Source organism: Macrotis lagotis, chromosome X (genome assembly GCF_037893015.1).
Source record: "Macrotis lagotis isolate mMagLag1 chromosome X, bilby.v1.9.chrom.fasta, whole genome shotgun sequence".
In the NCBI taxonomy this organism is placed as follows: Eukaryota; Metazoa; Chordata; class Mammalia; order Peramelemorphia; family Peramelidae; genus Macrotis; species Macrotis lagotis.
Window position 1 is genome coordinate 124,549,093 of NC_133666.1, and position 23,909 is coordinate 124,573,001.

Below are 23,909 nucleotides of genomic sequence, written 5' to 3' on the forward strand. Positions count from 1 at the left end.
CTCCTTCCACGCGCAGCCGGGGGCCCTGGGTTCTCCGCTCCACTGGCCCGCGCGGGTGGGCAGCGGGGACTGGGGCGGCTGGAGCTGCGAGGGGAATCCAGAGCAGGTGAGAGGACTGGGGTGTCTTGAGCTGGGAAGGCAGGGAGCCCGGAGGTGGGAAGCGCGGGGGCCCCGCAAAACCCCTCCCCTAGCCCAGCCCAACCCAACCCAAGCTGCTCTGTGTTTAGGAAGAGGGTGGCCGCTCCTTTGACCCCCTCTCTGCCTCCCTATGGCCCTAAAGGGAGCCTAGGAGCTTCTTGCACCTAACTTTCGGGGTCCTTTGGGAACCAGGAGGCTCTGAGCCGCGGCTCCATGGGAAGGAGAAAATACCGTATTTGAATATCTCAGAAAGGAAAGAACCCGCTCTTAATCGAGCCCAGTTCAGCCTAGTCTCAGCTCTGAGCTGGATTAGAATGTTGTTGGGGTGACAGTTTGGCCCCCGGAGAAGGGTAAAAGAGGAAAACAGGCAGCATTTATTTTGGGGCTCAGAGATGAGAGTAGATTGTTGGCTTCCCTGCTTGAACTCTTAACTTATAAAATTTGTTAAGAGACAAATTGGTAAGACCCTGACTTCTCCCCGTGGGGGTTGGGTTGTTGCCTATGGGAGCTGCTGGGGTTTATTCTATCTTTTTTTGGATGAAATATTCTAACTAGGCCTTCTTAAGATGGGATTCATGAAATTTTTATACTTATATGTGTATATGCATTTATACATATAGAATGCATGTAGATAACACAATATACTAATACAATTGCATGTAATAGAGATAAGCATATATTTATTTATATATTTATATGTTATTTATAAATAGATGTCTATAGATTAAATTATTTCAATATTAGCTTCCTTTGTAATTCTATATATTTTGCTTCATGCATTTAAAAACATTCCTCTGAGAAGAGACCCACAAGCATTATTAATTTGCCAAAGGGATCCTTTATACATAAAAAGTTAAAAATCATTAGATAGTAAAGACCCTAGAAACAGATGTGTTGATGCTTTTTTATATGCTCGGTGACAGATGGGGAAGAGGAAAGCTTTATTGATGTAGTCTTTCCAGTTTCTCAGTTCCTGAAGAAATGACCCCGGGAACATAAGGCTGCCTAGAACAGAAATGAGATAAATAGAATCCATAAGATGTCCTAAACCTCCAGCTATTGCTGAAGAATTGTTTTAAGCAGACCTGAATTGAGAACCTAGACTTGATGCAAACGATCAGTCAGAAGGGAATATCTGCTTGATAAAATGATTTTTTTGCTTTATTGTAGTATTAATGTACATATATATATGGAGTATAATTTGATTTATAAAGATTTAGTTTATATGACAGGAATTCAGTAAATATTTGTTGTTCAGTAGCTGTTTGGTATTATTTACTTTGTAATATTAGCTCACTACCTAATTTGACTTTTTGATATAAAGGGCTTTGGAAATCAGACAAATCTTGAATAAGCCTGGGAACTGCTCAAGTAAATTAGGACTTGAGATAAGATCATTTTGGGGTTGATATTACAAACCAAGGGGGTCACTTGGTGATAGGGGAGAAAGAGAATGATCATGGTTGTAGACTCAATTCACCTTTGTACTATAAGGCTTGAAGTCAATTCAGTTCTTAATGAGTTTACATTGAATACCCACAATGAGGTGTTGTGGGCACAGTTTTCAGGAACAATGGAAAGACTGAGTACATAAAGCAAATAGAACCAAAATTCAAGACAATATAAATTTAGGGACTCAATTATGTGATACCTATAATTAAATGGCAGGGGGAGATCAGTGGTCAGTGGGAATTATCAGATGAGTCCTTTATGAAAGAAAGTAGGTCCTTTAGCTTCTCAGCAGCTACAACACTGATTTGTTGCAAACCCTTAATTGATTAAGCACTACCTTTCTTCTCTTGCTTGCAGCTAGAAGTAAACACAGACATGTGAAATAGAGTTGGGTTGCTTTGTTTGCCTCCTCACTAAGCAAGTTTGAGCAGATAGAAAAGAAGTATGGTGAAAATGGAGACTTCTAGTACATCCAGAGATCTGCAGGAGCTGCAGAAGAAGCTAGCTTCATTAATCAATTCCATTCAGAGCAACTCCAAGGTAAGTCTGAATCATCTGCAGACTGCCCAGAGCCAGAACATGGCTATTCATTTTAGGATTTAGAGCTGGAAGGAACCTTTATAGATCATCTAAGCCAATGGTTCACAATGTTTTTTGTTCCATATTGTTTCAACAACCACAACAACAAAAGTATGCTGTAAACTCCCTCAAGGTAATTTAATATGCCAACATAAAATTCTAAAATTATTTTTGAGGAGACATTAAAGAATTTGAGTGTGAATTTGTTGGACTATAGACTCAAACCACCGATGAGCTGCAGACCACTAAATGGGAACCACTAATCTTATCCAACCCCATCATTTTACAAATGAAGTGCACATATAGTACCAGCTTTGAACCCAAAGTTCTCTCATTTGACATCTAATGTTCTTTCCTTTAAACTATGTGGCTTGTAAATTTTTTTTCCTATTTTATTGGGTAGTTCTTTGTGAATAAGCCAACACCTTCCAAATGAGGAGCCAGACCTATTAGAAACTCTTCATTGTTTTCCTTTAATTCAATATGGAGACAATGGAAACAAGTGTAGTGGATTGAAAGTAGGTCTTGGAGCCTAAAAGACCTGGCTTTAAGATCTTCCTCTGATACATATTAGCTTTGGGATCAGGCAAATCATTTAACATCTCCATGTTCTAGGCATTTCTTTAGGAGTATAAATTGTATAGAAGGTGTTAATTTGCTTTGGGTAGCAGGAATTTCCTTATTCAGTTTTTATTATTTATAGTGTTTTAGTCACATAAGTTGGGTTTTGGTTTTTTTTCTTTTTCAGTTTTTGCAAGGCAATGGGGTAAGCGGCTTGCCCAAGGCCACACAGCTAGATAATTATTTAAGTGTCTGAGGTCAGATTTGAGCTCAGGTTCTCCTGACTCCAGGGCCCGTGCTCTTTCCACTGCACCACCTAGCTGCAATGTGGGGTTTTCTTGAAAAATACTGGAGTCATTTTACAGAGGAGGAAACTGAGGCAAACAAGATTAAGTGACTTGTCTAGAGTTACACAACTAGTAAGTATCTGAGACCCGATTTGAACTCATGAATATGAGTCTTCCTGGCTCTAGATCTGGCATTTCTATACATTATGACACCATCTAGCTGCCCCTCATCTAATAGCTCTCTAACAAAATAACAGATCCAGTCCCTATCACTACCCTACTATGGAGAGAGACCTTATTTCTTGCAAAGGCTTAACTTTTGGATAGAGAGAAACCAAGAAAGGAGCAATCTGTAAACTTGCTTGGCATTTCTATCCAGTCTTCAGCAGCCCAGAATTCAGAGTGATGAGACTGAGGTTTTGCTATGTTGACCAATATACAAAGAGGAATTCATCAGTCAAGTTAGGTCATCTAATCTGGAGTGGAGAATAAGAGTATCCAGTTGGACAAGTAAATTTAGATATCCCCTAAATATCCAGGAATAATTTCTCTTCCAAGGGTAATTTTTAGGCTTTTATCAAACTCTCTAACTATAGAAAAGAGAACAGATTTCACCTCATTTGCATCTGTACAATCCCCATTATTTTGCACAGCAACTGACATAAATAGCTTGGAAATTTTCAAGTGTCTTCCTTCACAATGACCCTGTGAAGTAGATTGTGCAGGTATTATCTCCATTTTAAAGGATAAGGAAACTGAGTTTAGAGAAATGAAGTGACTTAATGGGTCACATAACTAAGAAGTATCAGAACCAGAATTTGAATCAAAGTGTCCTGACTTGATAAAGTGCAAAGTCTTCAAGGGCAGGATGTATTTTTTTTTCTGTGCTTGCTTAGTGCCAGGCAATGTCTATTAATTGTCTATCATTGTATATTAATTGATTCCCTCATGGTATTCTGCCTCAGTTTTGTCCCTCACCACATAAAACAATCAACTGATTTTTCATATTATGAATTATTAGAGGCAAACAATTTATTTTTTCCTCAAAAAGTATTTATTTTTGGAAGTTTTGAAATAAGAAATTTAAAAAAACTTCAAAATTCTTTATCCCCAAAATATCACATCAGCCACCATTTTTTCCATGCAGAGGTATGCTGATTATTTCCTGAAAAAAAATGAGGCAATTATTTTAAATCTTGAGAGGCAATATTTTAGTGGAGAGAGAGAGCTAATCTTTGAAGGAAAGAAGACTTGGGTGGGGGGTCTCACTTCTGCCATATCACTAATTGGGGGACCGGGAAACTCTCTTAATTAAGATTGTAAATTGAAGAACATGGGGCAATTATACATTGACAGAGGAAGTAACTCATTGGAAGCTTTCAACACTAGTGATATCACTGATGACATCATTTAAAAAAATTAAATTTTAAACTGACTTTCCTTGTTATCTTGAAAATTTCTGTGCTCCCCACCCCATCTCTCTAGTCATCAATAAATGTGTGCTTAAGGAACTCAGACTCCTTAGAAGATTAGTCCACGGGGTAAACATTTAGGGAAGCTAAGTGTGTTGTCAAAATCCTTTTTCTAATGGCTATTATGAGTAATTTTTTAGGTTTTTTAAATATTCTTTAGACAACTCCTTCCATTAGGGAAAAAAAGTATGGTTGAAAGTGTTGAATTTGGGGGTTATTTGTTCTGGATTCAAATCTGGATTATATCACTATCTTATTGGGGGTCAGTGATGTAGTAATAAGGACAGCATATTCTCATTTGACCATCCTTTTTTTTTTTTTTTGCAAGGCAAATGGGGTTAAGTGGCTTGCCCAAGGCCACACAGCTAGGTAATTATTAAGTGTCTGAGGCCGGATTTGAACCCAGGTACTCCTGACTCCAAGGCTGATGCTTTATCCACTACACCACCTAGCTGCTCCATCATTTGACCATTCTTGAACAAATCACTATAATCTCTCTGTGATTCAATTTCCTCATATGTAAAATGAATATTTGTACTACCCATCTTACTATTTTATTGTAAGCAGTTCATTAATGAATGAATAAAATAGCATTATAGGGATACAAGTAGTCCTTTCTTACAAGAAAGTCTTCTCTCAAGGAGAAGACTCACCATCTAATAGGAAGATATCATGGATATGTTTCACTTCCAAATGTGATCCTTAAGGTATAGCAGCATCTTCTTTGATATCTTTTTACCTAGAAAATCATGTTCATTTCTGACATTGAACAATTTGTCACTTCCCATATCATTGGTGTCCAGAAGAGTTTTCTAGGTCTTTTGAGGCTATCCTCTACAGAAATAGTTACACATACAGCTCCAGCTCCATTGGGATTGCTTCCTGGGATGATGGCTTTGCAGGTTGGGCTAGAAGCAGACCACCATGTCTGGAAGATGCTACCACTGCCAAGACTCTAGGACCTGACTGTTGATAAACAGTTGGTCAGTTGTTGGTATTAGCAGATAGGTGATTCAGAGTGTAGTATGTTATGATGGACCTGGAATCAAGAAGATTGTGGTTTCCTATACTATCTTATGGCCTTGAGCAAACGTTCTGCTTACTTCAGTTTCCTCAACCATAAAATGGAGATAATAATAGTAGTCACTTTCCTGGATTGTTCTGAGGATTAAATGAGATATTTGTAATGTGTTTAGCACAGTGCTTAGTACATAGTAGGCTCTAGATAAATGTTTTTATAAAGGTGCCACAAGTGATTGTCCTCTCATTGATGGCTTTGGATGGCACTGGAAATAGACTATAGGAAAGTAATATTCTCAAGTTTCTTGGGTTTAGGGTCTTTAGGGTCCTCTTTGGGATTGGAGGGGAGGTGGTTGTTGAAGTGATGATGGTGGTTTGATTTGCATGGCACATGTTGCCACCTTTCTCTCCTTCAGGGTGCTTTTAAAAACTGGAAACAAAAATGTAAGTATGCAAACTTAAATCTTTCCCCCCCCTCCAGTTTCAAATTCTCTCCTTCCCTTCTTCAATGCAAAAGCACAAAAATTGAAACCTGCAAATACGTACAGTTGTGCAAAATATATTTTGTCTTACATTCTGATTCCAAGGTATTGAATTTCTGGTTTAGTGATTTCAAAAGTGTAAGGAATTCCATTGTAGACATTTTTTCCACATACACAGAGCCATAACTCCTCTATAACCTACTTACCTGGAGATATGTTCATGAGAATTTTAAGTAGAGCATTCAGTTCCTTTAGTATAGGCCAACTCATTCCCTGTTTTTATGAACAGCAGGGGGAAAACAAACATTTTAAGGTGCCCTCTTTTTCCCCCTCAGGGTGGTCAAATTTTTGAAAGAAAGCAGGGGCCCTTTATTTTAGGGAGTCTGGGTTACTAAGAGAAGGGTAGTAATCTTGTGGGTTAATTTTCACCTTGACCTATCACCACCACCAGGACATCTCACCTGTTGGTAGAGTAGAAACAGTAGGAAAGAGCAATCAACAAAATGTCCTAAGTCACATTGGATGTCTCCTCTTCCTCATTTGGCAGCCTCTGACCTGGAGGTTTGAGTGGTTCCCAATGGAACTAGTTAGTTCCAGCTAGTTCCCCTTATCTAAAAATGAATCTGTCTTTATAAGGAGCAACATGTTAAGATCAGTTTCTCCTTGAAGCACTGTAGGAACCCACTAAACGGCTGCTGAATTCAGAAATGGCTCAAGACCAATGCTCTCTTTGTTGTTGGTTCTGCTATTTTGGGGTAGGCAAAGCATTGTGAGTATTCAAACATTTGTTGGGGTGCAGATGGGAGAATATGATGATGTTTTAATCCTTAGAGTTAGAAAACTTTACTTTCCATAACACTTTGTATATCTATAAACATATAAGTCCCACAAATATTTTTGTGTCTATAAATATATATATATATATATGTATATCCAGCACTTAGCCCAGTGCTTAATGTTTACTGATTTGTTGCTGCATAAATATATGTACACACACATTGATGACATATACATAATTCTAATTTTTGTATAGAGGTGTGATTTCATTAGTGTGAAAGAACTCCCAATGGGGAAATTCCTCCGACCAATGTAATAAAAGCAAAAAATTAATACTTAGCACTTATACAGTACTTACCATATGCTAGACACTTTGCTAGGCAGCTTACAAATATTTTCTCATTTGATCTTCACAACAGCCCTGGGAGGTAGGTATTATTATTATCTCCATTTTTTCAGATGAAGAAACTGAGGCAAACAGAAATGAATTGTCTTGAAGGCTGGAGTTGTCTTTTGCCTCCTTTGCATAAAGTAGTTATTTAATAAATGTTTGATTAAAGGCCAAATTTGAACTCAGGTCTTTCTAAGTCCAGCCCCAAATCTCTATCCTCTGAGTTAGATCTCTGATGAGTCTAAATTAATCATCTTGGAGAGTGCTTAAGGCACTAGTGTCCACACAACTAAACTTTAACAGGGCCAGGACTTGAACCCAGGCCTATCTCATGAGAAGATTCCTCCTGAACCCAGCTACCACTTATGGATGCGTGTGCATAATTTTTAAAAATCTTTATAATTAAGGTTTAGGTATATTCTAGGATGCTTGACCTATTTTTTTTAAAAAAAGTTCTGATTTTATTGCCAGAGAAAACTATGGGTCTGAAAATTCTCTTCTACTAATGTATCTTCTCTAAAATTACAGTTATCCCTTACCCATCACTGGGATTATGGGTGAAGCACTCTGCAGTCTAGAAAATCTGTGTAAAATTTTTTGTCCTCACTTCTTACTAGAGGAGAATTTTTATGGTATTAAAAGATACAATATGGATTGAGAGGTATAAGAGGTTTACCTGTGATCCCACAGTCATTTGGTTTAGAACTAGGACTTGAACCTGTGACACCCAGGTCAGAGCATAATGTTATGGTGCTCTTGATAGAAAACCCATAATTGTTAATAATAGAGAATTTAAGGCAATTTAAGGTCACCTTCTATCTTCTGGAGAATGACATTATGGAAAACTGCTATATTCTTTCCACCAAACAACCAGCAATGCTATTATATGCAAGTTTTGTACTGGAGACAGGTTCTGAGCTAAATAGAATAGGAAGCTTCTCTGATCCAAATTCTCTGACAATCTAGTATTTATTTGTTTATTTGTCTGTTTATTTATTTTTTAAGGTTTTTGCCAGGCAGATGGAGTTAAGTGGCTTGCCCAAGGCCACACAGCTAGGTAATTGTCTGAGGCAGGATTTGGACCCAGGTACTCCTGACTCCAGAGCCGGTGCTTTATCCACTGCGCCACCTAGCCGCCCCCTCATATTTATTTTTAAAGTTTTGCTTTTGTTGCTTGATCTGAGTTATGTTTTTTTGAACAATTATAGGGCTTAAATAGAAATATTGGAGTTTAAAATCAATCATATCATCCCTTCCCCAACCCTTTGCTGACCCAGGCAGATGTTACAAATGCCTCATTTGGTAAGAAGGACTAGTTGAGAGTATAGATATAATGCAAGCCTATCACTACTCCTGGAAAAAGAGTTTACTTGTCTTACTGCCTGGTCTTTATTGTCTTACTGGTAGGCTTCAGTGGGTGGGGTATTAAAAGGACTTCACATTGTAATTTGATTGGTCTTTGCTAATGACTGCAATAAAAAACTGTAAACAAACACAACATTATGCAATGTTTTAGGGCAGGAAGAATTTAGTAAAGAGTCCCTTTCCTTCATTTACTTGGAAAGTAAGGTGTTAAAGGAGAATGTAAAATGAAATGGCTTATTGATCATCCTGGTTTATTAGTAATTCCCTTATCCATTCCCCAAATGGCCTCAAAATATTTACTTATTATTTTAACAAGTTATTGGTTGATAGTTGGTAAAGTCTTGACTCCTATATGTTGCTTCTACTTCTGTGCCTGACCAGAATGAAAAGTCCCTGGTTTCACTTTGCCCCCCCCTTTAAATAATTTAAACACTTGCCAGCTGTTTTTCTGCCAGTCCTGATTTTGTGAATGGTCTCATCAAAGATGTTACCCCAAGAAAAGCACTTAAAGGTATTCAGAAGTAAACATAACCAGCCCCCCAAGATCTGGGGCCATTGGCCAGCCAGTTTTTGTAGGCCTGTTAATTTCTCACTGTACAGAGATCCTTCTCCACTCTCTGTCTTGACTATGAACCTCTTGAATCAAAATTAAATTTGGGAGATATGAATAGAGATATTTAAGGAAATGCTATAGGTCTAAGGAGGATCACAGAGCTTCCCCTTTTCTCTGAAATGAGTTATTGTAGTAAGAAAGATTGGTCACACATAGATGGAGGAGGTTAGATGACTCTTTATATGGCACACTTTTTGAAAGTTGCTTAAAAGCCTGTTCCTCTCCCATGCTCTCTACTTATCTGGCATCACACCTGAAACATCCACCATTAGAGTCACTCCTATTTTAATGCTTTGCTTCTAGCAGATCCCCATAGAAATGCAGCAGTTTTAGTTAGAACACCATTACCTTATAATATATCAATCTGAAGGTCAGTCAGTGGGCAGATAGGTAATGTAGTGGATGAAGATTCATTTTCCTGAATTAAAATCTGGTTTCAGACACTATGTGACCCTCAACAAGTCACTTTACCTGTTTACTTCAGTTTCCTTATCTGTAAAATGAGCTGGAGAAGGAAATGGTAAACTACTTCAGTATCTTTGCCAAGAAAACCCCAAAGGGATTCATGAAGAGTCAGACTCAGTTGAAAAAGGACTAAATAACAGTCAGTAAATATGAACCAAGCACTTCACTATGTAGTTCTGGCTATTGCCCTCAAGGAGCTTATGTGTAAATGGAGGAGATATTATATATAAATATATATATATATATATACATATATCTATATACATATATATATGTGTGTGTGTGTGTATGTGTATATATATATAATACAAGATATAAAGTAGACAAGATAATTTCTGAAGAAAAGCATTAAATATGGGAAAAAATTGGAGAAGACTGCAAAAGTTTTCCTATAAAAGGTACAATTATCACATTAGCTAGTTATTACCCCAAAGGGTCCTAGGGTAATGTAAGAAAAGTTGTAATAAAGTAGGGAGATCAGAAAAATTTGGAGCATGGGGCATTGCCTAGAATAGAGTATCGAGGTGGGATGCTGCAGACAAAACATTAGATATTAAATATCTAATGGGGTTGGGTTAGATTGGAAATGCAACCTCAGAAATTTTCCTAGGTCTTTGCTTCTATTTAAGCAATCTTTCCTTGAATTAGATCCAAAAATATCTTCTATATCATTGCCTCAGAGGATTTATTTCAACATAGTTTCAACATTGGCCTCTAAATTATAGGTTTGGCACCATATGGAAAAGAAAACCTTTTGGAGCTGAACCTTGGAATCACTGGATTGAAAGAGACTACGAGACCATCTGGGTCAATGTGAACTGAATAAATGATGAATTAATGAACGATTGAATGAGAGAATAATTGAAAAGGCATTTAATCTCTTTTTTATGCACCAATCACTGTGCTTAGCATAGGATGAAAGTTGAAAAGTGAGATGAACACTGCTCTCAAGGTATTCACATTCCCATCTGGGGAAGCAACAAATATAGGAGACTTATTCCTAGATGAATGGAAAAATTCTTTGGTTTTGGTTCCAAGCATGCTTTTGAGATAAGCAGACTGAAACAAAGAGACAAAGGCTTCCCTGGAAGACTGGAATTGTAGTTCTTCTTTTATGTGATTTGCTTTTGTATTTCTGTTGAATATCTTCCATATGTATGGCTACTTTTGGGTCTAGGCAGTAGACATTTATCAAATGCCCACCATAGCAGGGAACAGAAATCTGATTATAGAATCACATATTAAGAAGTGGGAGGTCATCAGGTTTCCAATCTGGTGTATGCATACACCAGGGGGAATGTAAAGCTTCTCTAGGGATTGTTGAGGAATACTTGGTAAATAACCATGTTATCCTTTTGAAATGGTCTAAAGTTAGAACTATTAGTAGAAGGGGAAAATGTCACATGCTGAATTAAGTTTTCTTTATGAAAAATTTATCTTATTTTACTTTACTATCTTATTTAACACATTTACTTACTTTACATCTTATTTGTAAACTCTATACTGGTAAACTTTATAATTTATTTCTTTTCATATTGACTATAGTTATAAGAAGAATAATTAAAAGCCACAGGATACCAGGGGTCCAAATAAGTTTGGGTAACCATGATCTAGTACAATTTCCTTATTTTACAGGTAACAAAACTGAGGGAAGACTAGTTTTGTTAAGTGACTTGGCCAAGATTGCAGGTAGTTAAATACCTCAACTGAAATTTGTACCTACATCCTCTCACTCAAAATCCAAATAAGAACCTCAGTGATAGATAGAGAGTCACATACGCTCCTCTTCCTATGATTATCGGCTGCTTCCTTACCTTTCAAGGAAAGTACCCAGGTCAACTATATCAACCCTGGTCTTCATTCTGACTTTCCATTTTTTTGTTTATCATCCTTCCCTCCCCATCCCATCTCCAAGCTTCACTATCGCTATTCCCTATTTCCTGTTCCCATTCCCTGTCTCCTATTCTTTATTCCTATACTATTTTCCTGGCCACCCAGATTCACCATCTTGATTCTTCTCACCACTGCTCCCCCCATGTTCAAACAATTGCCAATTGCCAATGTGTGGTCTATTTTATCTTTACCACATCTCTTCCATCCCTTTCTATCCTCTTCTCTTTAATTCATTCAAATCATTATTATCTCAGTCACCTCATCACCCTCTCACCTGGCCTCTCCTGGTCTCCTAGTTGGCCTTCCTGCTTCTATTATCTCCTTTCTTGGGTCTGTCTTATCACAGTTGTATAAACCACAGTATCACTTTCAGGCTCAGAAACCTTCATTTACTCCCTGTTGGATAAAATAAAAATTCTTCAATCTGGCATTTAACACCCTTCTCAATATGGCTCCAGGTTTTCCACATTATTTCAAATTATTCCCTTTTATGTGTTCCTACCCAACTAGACTTCCTAACCATTCTCTGAATTCCAGATTGTCCATCTCACTTTTTTGCACAGTGGATTGATTACCTGTAACTGGGGTATGGTCCTTTCTTATCTTAACCTCCCAGAATCTTTAAAGACTTTTTTTAAAGACTCAGTTTAGGTGTGACCTCCTCTTTAATGCCTTACTGATCTCTCTGTCTTTAAGTGTTTTTTTCTCTCTCCTTAAATTAACTTAAATAACTCAATAAATCAATCACCAAATATTTATTAGGCCCCCTAATATGGGGTAGATACTAGGGATAGAAAGGTAAAAATTAAATAGTCTTTGCCTTTCTCAGGAAGCTTTCATTGTATTCAGAAAGAGAACATTATATAACGACATAAAATATACAAAGTAAACATAAATTTGTTGGGGAAAAACACTTACTGTAAGTATATATAAAATAAACACAAGGTAAATTTGTTGGGTGATGAAGAAAGGCTTCCTCTAGTACAGGGTGTTTGGGCAAAGTTTTAAAGGAAATGAAGGGATGTAAACGCTAGCTATAAGGGATAGCTATCCAGTGCAAAAGCACAAGATAATAGTGAAAAGGGGTCATGTAAAAGGAAAAACAAAAAAGGCAATTTTGGCCTGACCATAGAGTATGGGGAAAGGGAATGATAGGTAATTTTGGAAAAGTAGGCTGGGACCAGGGAGGTTGTGAAGGGCTTTTTTTCCCCCCAAGGCAACAAGGGTTAAGATTTGTCCAGGTTCACACAGCTAGCTAGTGTCAGGTATCTGAGCTCATATCCATCATGACTCCAGGGCCAGTGTTCTTTCCACTGTACCACCTAGTGGCCTCACTGGGAGAGACTTTAAAAGCCAAACAGAAGCTTATATTTGATTCTAGAAGCAATAGACAACCATTAGAATTTATTGAGTAGGAAATGATAGGATCAGACACTTTGTCAGCTGGGTATATCTTATATTAATTCAATTCATTTCAAGAAATATTTATTGTATAAACAATATATAGATTTATTATGTAAATTATTATATAAATAAGAAGGAGACAGTATCTATTCTCAAGGAGCTTACAATCTAAAAGGGGGACAGCACATGAAAGGAAGCTGGCAGGAGGAGGGATGGGATATCAGGAAGAGTGAGGGGAGCATCTTATACTGGGGAGTTGAAATCAGATAGAGCTGTGGCTGCACAGTGGAATAACTCAGAAGTCTAATTTCTGTAAGGAAGACTTTGGGAGTTGTAAGGTCAGAAAATCAATGTAAGGTTGGAAAGCCTGCAGTATTAGCAGGACAGCAACAAGAGTTGAATGGGGGGCGGTGATTATAAAGCTGCTTATTAAAGGAAGGAATGGTAAACTGGCTCAGAGAAGACCCAATACTTAAAGTTGGAAGAGTACACCTTTTATAGGGTGAGAGCTATAGGAAAACAGGGTGTTGTGGTTTCAATAGGGATTGAGAGTTGTTTATGGTATCTATGGAGATTGAGAGTTGTTTGGGATTTCTATGGAGATTAAAATTTGTTTTCTCAGTCCAGTTCATTTCTCTGGAAGCTATACTCAGCCAGGCTCAACTGGGCAAGAGTGAAACCAGGCCTGGATGAATCCAGATGGGTTGGTGATCTGTATGTGTCTGAATTTCCACCATGGTGGAGGGAGTTTCAATATTGTGAATTCCCTTCATAATAGCTAACATTTATATAGTATCTTGGGGTAGCCAGGTGGTACAGTGGATAGAGCTGTTGGAGTCAGAAGGATTCATTTTTCTTGAGTTCAGATCCAATCTCAGACATTTATTAGCTATTTGATCTTGGACAAGTCACTTAAGCCTCTTTACCTCAGTTTTCTCATCTGTAAAATGAGCTGAAGAAAGAAATGGAAAATCACTCTATTTTCTTTGCCAAGAAAATCCCAAATGAGGTCATAAAAACTCTCATATGATGGAAAATGACTGAACAGCAATTTCATTCAATGTGTATTTGTTTCTAGTAGGTGCTATATTTTGTTGTTGTTTAGTTATGCTCCCAGAAGCTGTAGCATGGGTAGTGGCCACACCCCAGTAAAACTCTCCCCTGTAAAACCATCTTGGCAAAGTCAGTGATTTAGGAGGATGTAAAGAATTCCCCTGTCTAGAGGCAAGTGCTTAGATCCTGGTCAGACATGGAAGACACTAAGGTCATCCATTGTATCACAGGCCATCAACAATTGTCTTGAGTTTTTTGCTGCCATTAAGACTTCAATGACTCTGGAAGAGAGAGTGAAGCTGAGGACTTTGTGCAATTCTGCCTCATTTCAGTCCAATTAACACTTGAGTCAAGACATCACTCCTTGATGTCATTGGTTCTCTTTCAAACAAAGCACAAAAGACAAAGCCCCAAACCCTTTGTTTGGCCTAAGTTTTAGACTATCTCCTTGACTCTGGATGCATCAGGATATTTCACTCTCACAATTTGGTTGACTTTTGAAGGAGGGATCCTCTCTGAGTTTTGGCCTTAAAAATGATAATTAGATTAAATATGTGTTAACCCTCAGAGTTTGTCTTAAGAAGGAAACATTGACTTCCAGAGTTTGACCTAATGAAAGAGTAAGAAAGAATTCGGTAAACAGATTCATTTATTATCATGTCTCTAAATTCACAGATTATGCAGGTATGCATGGGGGCCAAATCCCCAAAGGTACAGCTTTGAAAAGGGCTTTTATATACCTTCCACTATTAGAAGGTGGGATCTGAAAAGATACCTCTGACTTGTCTATCAAAGGAAAGCAGTAGCCACCGGCCTAGGATGGGGGCAGATATCAGATTCACCCCCTAAGGAAGTAAGTCTAGAAGAAAATGCCAAGAAGGATGGCTCCTCCATATTTGTGCCTTATCAGTTATGCCAGGACCTCATCAAATATGAGTCTTCTGTTCAGGATGTAGGCATATCCAGTGATCTTTGATCTTAGTTATTAGAGGTCAACACTATTTACTCACACTTCTTTGATTTTTTTTGACCCACAGTAAAATCATATTAAGAATATGAGTGGGAGAAAATATGTTAAGATGCTGTACCCCCAAAGTAGTTAAAATGACAACCTACCTCATATATAGTAACTCTGTATCTGCTTTGTCAACAGGTAATTGCTTTTATGAACTCTCCAGTTGGTCAATACCTAGATAAACATCCTTTTGTTGCCTTAACCTTGCTGATGTTCATTATGGTATCTGCCATTCCTGTTGGAGTCTTCTTGCTGATTGTTATCCTGATGTCGCTGGCTGCCTGTGTTGGGGTTATATTAATGGAAGGTATTTCGTATTTTCTCTCCATAAAATGGATTAGTCATAGGATCCTAAATGTAGAGTTGGAAGGAACCCTGCAGTTCATCTGTCAATCAATATTTAATCAGTGACTATTAGGCACTGTGCTAAGCACTGGGGATAAAAAAAAAGAGGCAAAAGACCATCTCTCCCTTCAGTAAGCTTACAATGTATTGAGGGAGACAATTTACCATCAAATATATACAAAGCAAACCATATACAGGAAAAATAAAAAATAATTAAGAGGGAAGGGACTAGAATTAAGAGGGGACGGGGGACAGCTAGGTGGCACAAGGGATAGAGCACTGACCCTGGAGTTAGGAGGATGTGAATTCAAATCTAACCTCAAATATTTACTAGCTCTGTGACCCTGGGCAAGTCATTTAACCCCTACTGCCTCCAGAGAGAGGGGGGGAGGGAGGGAGGGAGGGAGGGAGGGAGAGAGTAACATTTATTGAGCACTTATGTGCATTATGTCTGTTATAATCAACTTTCTTAGTCTAAGTGCTTCTGATTAAGTTCAGAACCCCTTTTTTTTTATCTTTCCCTCATATAGTTCTTAACACAGACTAGAATTTATTTATTTTGATGGAATTCTTAAGTATCAGTTCCTAGCTGTTTGACCTTGAAGGGAGAATTTTATACCTCTCTCTGCTAGTTCTTTGTCATATTTTTTCTTTATGTTTCTCTGAAAAGCACCTTGGAAAGCATTCTAGACTTTCCAGATGGCAAGCACTGTGAAAATACAAGGTATCTATTTCTATACTCTGCTTTCCTTCCTCCTCCTTGCCTCTGCCCTTGGAACAGGGAGAGCCCTACCTCTAAGACTCAGTTACCAACAAAGAATATTGATCATGACTTTGTGTCACTGGGTCCAATGCAGTCCTTGGATCTTGGCTGAGCCCCTCTCAAAATTGGTATTTCTCGGGGCAGCTAGGTGGCATAGTGAATAAAGCACCGGCCCTGGAGTCAGGAGTACCTGGGTTCAAATCCGGGCTCAGACACTTAATAATTACCTAGCTGTGTGACCTTGGGCAAGTCACTTAACCCTGTTTGCCTTGCAAAAAACTAAAAAATTGGTATTTCTCCCCTCTCTAGGAGTCCTTATTTCTGTTGGTGGCCTCACCCTGCTCTGTGTGCTGTGTGGCTTGGGTTTTGTGTCATTGGCCATGTCTGGGACACTAAGTGTATGCTACGTGATCCTCTCAAGCCTTATCAACTATTGGTTCTCTTTGGGGTAAGTATATAAGAATATAACTTCCTTATTTGAGGATTTAAAAAAATACATGTATAACAACTTCTGATTGCTCTTTCAATGAAGAATCTTTAATCTAATTTCTGTGAATTTTTAAGGGAAAAATATGGATAATTTTATTTAATAATAATTGGTTTTATTTTAATGTATTTTATTTTATACATTGAGAAACATTACTCATACATTTCCCAAAGGATCCATACTACTAAAATGGTTAAGAATTCTTGGAAAGTCCAGGAGTTTCCTATTACATGTCATATATCAAGCCCAGGAGAATTTTAGAATATCAATTGGTTCACTTCCACATTTATATGTAAAGACCATGAATAGAGTCCTTCCTAAGGTCCAATCTAACTCTAGGATCTATTGTTTTTATAATCAATCAATAATCATTTATTAAGCACTTACTATATTCTACATACTGTATTGGGCATTGGGAATACAAAGACAAAAATGAAATTTCCTGCTTTGGGAGCTTAGGGAAACAACCTGCACACAAAAGAGTATTTATGAACTAAATGCAAAGGAACTTTTCAGGAAGAGGCACTACCCTGAAGAGCAAGGATGATAAGGAAAGGCCTCATGGTAGGAGATTGGTGGCATTTGAGCTGAATTCTGAAGGAAAGTGGAGATTCCAAGAGGCAGAGGTAAATAGGGAACACATTCTAGGCATGAGGCACAGCCTGTGTTCAAAGTCACAGAGAGTGTAGATGAAATGTTACATACCAAACAGCAAAAGGCCAGGTTTTTTTTTTCAATTTATTTTTAAAAAATATTTTATTAGTTTCCCAATTATATACAATAGTGGTTTCATTTTTGGTAAGGTTTTTGCATTTTACAATTTTTCCCCACCCTCCCTTCCCTCCATCCCCCCACAGAAGGCAGTTTAATAATCTTTACATTGTTTCCATGATATACATTAATCGAAACTGAATGTGTTGAGAGAAGAATCATATCCTTGTGCAGAAAATAAAATATTAGAGAGAGCAAAATTATGTTGTACATAAGACAATTATTATGGTAAAATCAAAAATCATTGATCACAGATTACCATCACAGATATAACAATAACAATAATAATGACATAAGATAATTTTTAAAAATTGAAGGTAATAGACTTTTGTCTTTGTTTAAACTCCACAGTTCTTTCTCTGGATATAGGTGGTATTCTCCATCACAGGCATTCTAAAATTGTCCCTTATTATTGCTTTGATGGAATGAGCAAGTCCATTAAGATTGATCATCACCCCCATATTGCTATTAGGATGTACATTTTCTCCTACTCATATTCTTAAAATGATTGAGGAATATTAAGCTCTTCATTGTTCCTGAGCAAATTACTCTAGCAACAGCCATAAGGAGACAGTGTTTTTAAATATATGAAGTAACAGCAGACAGCATGGTGTTAAGGGTGCCTTGGATTCAGGAAGTCCTAAGTCCAAGCATTATTTCTGACACATATTAATACAAAATGTGTGTGTGTGTGTGTGTGTGTGTGTGTGTGTGTGTGTATGGCAATTTCCTAAACCAAGACAACAAGAAAGTTTGCTGCCTTTTCACTTGAATACTAGAGGCCATTATAGGGTTTTTAATTGGTCTAATTCCAATCCTGTTGTGTCTCAGGGAATAGGGATGCCCAAGGAGTTGGAGAAAGAGGGGAATAGTGTATCAGTGAAGCAGACAGAATAAACACAACATTTGTCATTTTTTATGGGCATGGTTCATGGCATCCCAAAACAATTATTATGGTAAAATCAAAAATCATTGATTGCAGATTACCATAACAGATATAACAATAACAATAATAATGTTAATGACAAAGTTTGAAAAGTTGTGAGAATTACCAAAATGTGACATGATGTTGGAAAACTGGCATCAATATAGTTGCTCAATGTAAGGTTGCCACAAACCTTCAATTTGTAAAAAATTGGTTCTGTGAAGTGCAGTAAAACAAAGCACAGTAAAATTAATTTAATGCCTATATACATATATTAATTACGAATACAACATGTACACAGATACACCTACTTAATGAAGAGGTTCAAAATCATTAGAAATAAGAAACCTGTTCACATCTCACCTCAGACACAACTGTGTGATTATAGATAAATCACAACCCCTTAAAGAGCCTTAGTTTTCTTTCCTATAAATTGGAGATAATATTTGCATTACCTACCTCACAGGGTTGTTGTGGAAAACCTAAAATTTCTAATTTTAGAATTTGTTTTCTTTTCTGTAAACTGGAGTTAATATTTATATTAGTTACCTTACAAGGTTGTGGAGGAAAGTCCAAAATTGTTTATTCCCTGCTCTGAGACTTCAGGAAGGGAAAGTTTTACTTTTGTTCTGTTTTGTTTTATTTTATTTTTGGGGGGGGGGGTGGAGTTAGGAAGGTAGGAAGATGGGAGGGAGAGAAAAGAAATGCTTGTTAATTGAAAAAAAAAAGTAAAGAAAGACTTCTACTTCCATCTCATGTTCATTCCTCAGAGTCACCTTTTATTCCTCTCAACAAATTCTAGTCTCTGAGACAAGTCCAGAACTTTTAAGGTTATCATCACCAGATAATATCTCCTTTGTCTTCATCATCACCTCCCCTTTTTTTTTTTATCACTTTTCCTTTTGTTCTTTATCAACTCCTTGAGATTAGAAGTGAGATTGTACTGGTTTCTTTTGGCCAGGTCTATGGTCTTTGAGGTTTTATACCCTGACTAGAAAATGAAGAGATCCATGAAGTCTGATAGAAACACTGCTCAATTTTCTTTTCTCCAATCTAACCATATTAACCTTATTTCAGGCTGGAGTTGTAGAAGTTTAACTATTGTGTGTTCACGGGTACTCTACTCATTTGCCAGAAAAAGAAAAATCTTCCTTCAATTTGGAGCAACACTACAGCCTTAGCCAGCATCTTGTCAGCACTGAATAATCGGATGTTTAGCACAATATCTGGCTTAATAATTATCATAACAATAATAACAATAGCTAGCATTAGATAATACTTCCTATATACTAAGCAATTTGCAATTTTTGTATCAGTTGAACCTCACTACAAACCTAGGAAGTGGCTTCTATGATCCCTATTTTATAAATGAAGAAACTGAGGCAGACAGGTTAAGTGACTTGTCTAGAATCACGCAGCTAAGTGTCTGAGGTCACATTTGAATTCAGGAGGTTAAGTCTTCCAGACCCTGGTGCTCTGTGCAATATGTCACCACCTAGTTGTCTCACAATAATACTTCAATAATTAATTGAGTTGATCATTATATATAGATAAAAACCTAAAAATGCTTCCACAGAATAATTTTAAAGGCAAAGAGTACATTGCTTTACAAAATAAATTATATTGAAATATACTTATATTATAAAATATAAAATGAAAACAAACATATAATACACACACACAAGCACACACACACACACACACACACACATATTCCCACATATAGGGGAGAGAAAGGATGGGATAGGATGCAAGGTTAAGTAACTTGTCTAAGGTCATGGGGCTAATAAATATCTGAGGCTAGATCTGAACTCAGGTACTCCTGATTCCCAGGATAGTATTCTATCCACTAAGTCATCTAGTTTCCCCTAAAAGTTTTATTTATATATTAGTATAATTTAGGTGTGATTATAACTATGTTGAAGGGAAACATAATATCTTATCTTTGGAGTAATGAAGATGCTATAGGAGTAAAATATTGAGATTCATGTGACCTTAATATACTTATTTTCTTATCAGTGAGAATGTCAAGATACAAAGATCAAATAATGCACTACAAGCTGAAGGACTTCGAATGCTAATCTCTACACCTTTCCTTAATACTAATTAATTATGTGATTTAAGTAATTCATTAAACCCCCAAGGCTCTTCATTTCCTTCTCTGTAATAATAATAATAATAATAATAATCATAACAATTAGCATTTACATAGTACCTTTTACAAAGTATTTTACAAATATGATCTCATTTGATCTTCACAACAATCCTGGGAAGTAGATGCTATGATTATCCTCACTTTACAGATGAGGAAACTGAGACAGGTGGTGGTTAAGTGACTTGCCCAGGTTCACACAGCAAGTAAGTTTTGAGGCTGAAGCTGAACTCAGGTCTTCTTGACCTCAGTTCTAGTGCTTGGTCCACTGTGCCATCTAGCTGCCTGTAAAATGGCTCCAACAGTAACAACCTGGCTCAGGTGCATGGTTGTAAGGAATGGCAAAGAAAGCTAAGTATTTAGTTATGTACACACTCTAATGAAGTCTTAGAGCTGACTCTTCACTTTTTGTTCTGCAGCTCACTGAAGCATCAGCAGATCCTTGGGAACAAGTGTCCAATGACCATCCAATATCCTGACTCTTCAAGGCATGACTGAGTGAAACCAGTACTTTGTGTTCAAGGCTTTGGGAGACATGCTGTCTTTATGATATTGGATTATGGCTTTTGTCAGGGGCAGGACTAATAGGATAGATGGGTGGGAATAGAAAAATTCTTTAGTATTTTCAGGGTTGATTGTGGTAAGACCCTTGGGACAACAGGCTCCTGGAGGATTTACAGAATCCTTCAGATTATTGGTGCAGCTATAGTGAGGAAGGCTTTGTCATGGGGCCATACTCATGAGAGCACTACTAGCACTCTTGGAAATGACACAGTTCCCTCCTTTTCCCCATTCCTCTTCTAAATAAAACAATAAGAATAAAAAAATCCTTTCCAGGACAAGGAGGCTGCTAGTGTTCTGAAAAAGCCCAAAGCTAAACCTTAAGATTTACCTCTTTGGGCCTAACATATGCCAAACTTTATTCCAAGCAGATTGATAAAGGATTGTGCCCTCTTCCATTTGGAGTCTGGGGGTGGGGAGATAAAACACTTAAGCCTTAATTGCTTTTTCAGAATAATAACATTTAGGTACATTAGCAGTCACTTATTCAAGACTGAAATTCTGTTATTGGATTTTATTGTTAAAGATATTTGACAAAAAGGAATATACTCCAAATATGTAACTGTTAATCTTTTTTTTAATGGTTTTTAAAAAAAAACACTTGAGCATTTTGGGGGGGATATTGTTTCAGAGAGTTCGCTCTATTAGTCCATTTCCAGGAAAATGTATGTAAAAAGAATACACTTTAGCACTTCTGTTCCTGTGGTAATGCCTTTTTTTTGCCATGTTACTTTATTAAATTGAATTCTATTTATTTACTTTGTCTTTTAATCTTTTCTAAGTTGGGACTTGGGTGCTAGCCAATGTCTCCATAGTATCTGCATTTCAGAGAAGCTAATCAGGTTTTGTTGGTTTAAACCTAGAGGCTGTTTTAATTAATTTCATAATATTGAAGTCACTTCATGAGTCCCAGATTTTCTTTCCCCTCTTTACTATAAATCAGGGGTCCTTAATCGTGCGCATGCACGTGTGTGTGTGTGTGTGTGTGTGTGTGTGAGAAATGGACTCATTTAGCAGTCTGGTAAAACCTATAAATGCTTTCACAGAACATTTTTAAAGACAAAAGTTTATTGCTTTACTAAGGAAATCATATTGAAATATAATTCATATTTTAAATATAAAATAAAACAAATGTATATATATAGATAGATAGATATAGATATAGATAGATAGATAGATATATGAGGGAGGGGATGGGATGCAATCAAGGTTAAGTAACTTACTTAGGGTCATGGAGCTAATAAATATCTGAAGCTAGATTTGAACTAAGGTCCTCCTGATTCCCAGATGGTACTCTATTCACTAAGTCATCTAGTTACCCCTAAAAGTTTATATACATATATACATATATATATATATATATGTATATTAGTTATATTAGTTTTTTGCAAGGCAATGGGGTTAAGTGATTTGCCCAAGATCACATGGCTAGATAATTATTAAGCATATGGGGCTAGATATGAATTCAGGTCCTCCTGACTCCAGGGTCAGTACTCTATCCACTATTCTAACTAGCTGCCCCAAAAGTTATATTTTTTAAAAATATTTTTTAATTTTTAATTTTTTGAAATTTGTAGCAGTCAGCCGGGTCTAAATTTTTAGTCTCATTCTAAGATAGCTTTCACTACATTTCAAATTCCAATTTCAATTCCTTAAATGTTGAATGCCTACTAAGAATTCAGAGACAGCATAGTGCAGAGCACAGTGCAGTGCATAGTGATCTGGCTATGGAGCCAGGAACACTTGGGTTTAAGCCCTATCTCTACTTGATTCTTTGGAATCTTGGCATATCATAATCCTTTGGTACCCCAGCCAGCTCTATAGGAATTTGAGTTACAGAGCAAGGGTTGATCTACGTTGTTAGAGTTAGATGAGATAGCACAGACCTTGTTCTCAAGGACCTTACAATCTATTATAGGAGAGAGAAATACACACATCATGGCACAGTAGGAAGTGCTATATTGGGAGTGGAGTGTGGAGAAGGAGAGGTATCAGATGACCTGAATTTGAATTCCATCTCCACCACTTGTAATTAGGGCAAATAGCTTCCTCTCTCTGTGCCTTCATTTTAAAAACAAAACAAAACAGTTTATTTTCTAGCTACTATCATTCATTTATCTATCAGCATTCATTTTTTAGCATTCGTTTCCTTTGTAAAGCATTCATTTAACAATGAATTTCAAATTCTCCTTTAGCCCCATCTCCACCCATCAAGAAAGCAAGATACACATTGTATGTGAAGTAATAAAAAATATATTTCTATATTTTATGCCTCCATTTTCTCATCTGTATCATGAAAGTTTGAGATAGATTGGCTCTGAGGTCCCTCTTAATCTTAAATGTAGTATACTAATTACATTGTAATATAGACTGGGATATAGGCAAAGGGGTAGAGTGGAAGGGTCAGAGTTCCAAATAAAGTGCTTTACAAAATTAAAGGAGAGTAGAGATCACTTTCAGCTAGAGGCAGATGATGAGGGAAAAGAACAAAGGAAGAAGGAAGATTCTTCTGTGCTACAGGTGAACATTAGTTGGAGGAACTAAAGTTTAGATCAGAGAAAAGATTTGGGGACTGGGAAATAATAGCTGTCTTCAAGTCCTAGAAATTCTGTCACATGAAACAAAGCAGAAAGCAAGGCTTCAGGGTCAGGAAGACTTAAATGAATTCAGCCTTAACACATATTAGCAGTGTGACTTTGAGTAAGTCTTTTAATCCCTCTGCATGCCTTAGTTTCTTTGTAAAGTAGTGACTGTAGCACCTATCTCACAGAATAATTATGAGGATCAAATGAGTTAAAATATGTAAAACTCTTGGAAAACCTCAAAAAGCACTATATAAATGCTTGTTATTAGATATACTGTTATATATTATAGAATACAATGTTACATTGTATTCTATAATATATAACAGTATATTCTATAAATATAAACATAATAT

General features: G+C 37.0%; 1 protein-coding gene across 2 annotated transcripts; it reads left to right on the top strand.

The window, feature by feature from the left end:
- Positions 1-21,728, top strand: LDAF1 (lipid droplet assembly factor 1). Of its 2 annotated transcripts, none has more exons than XM_074200360.1 (5): positions 1-106; positions 1,948-2,130; positions 15,106-15,274; positions 16,385-16,523; positions 20,830-21,728. In XM_074200360.1, exons 2-5 carry the CDS (start codon positions 2,035-2,037, stop codon positions 20,906-20,908), a joined length of 483 nt encoding a protein of 160 aa, XP_074056461.1. In that variant the 5' UTR covers positions 1-106; positions 1,948-2,034; the 3' UTR covers positions 20,909-21,728. The 2 variants fall into 2 exon arrangements, with proteins under 2 accessions (XP_074056461.1, XP_074056462.1); XM_074200361.1 differs by lacking the exon at positions 1-106 and adding an exon at positions 418-597.
- Positions 21,729-23,909: the final 2,181 nt, after the last annotated feature.

Excerpts from the sequence above, each read along its gene's own strand:
- LDAF1 (XM_074200360.1), top strand. The coding sequence starts at position 2,035 with ATGGTGAAAATGGAGACTTCTAGTACATCCAGAGATCTGCAGGAGCTG. Across the intron at positions 15,275-16,384 it reads TGGGGTTATATTAATGGAAG|GAGTCCTTATTTCTGTTGGT; the intron begins GTATTTCGTATT and ends TCCCCTCTCTAG. Across the intron at positions 16,524-20,829 it reads AACTATTGGTTCTCTTTGGG|CTCACTGAAGCATCAGCAGA; the intron begins GTAAGTATATAA and ends TTTGTTCTGCAG.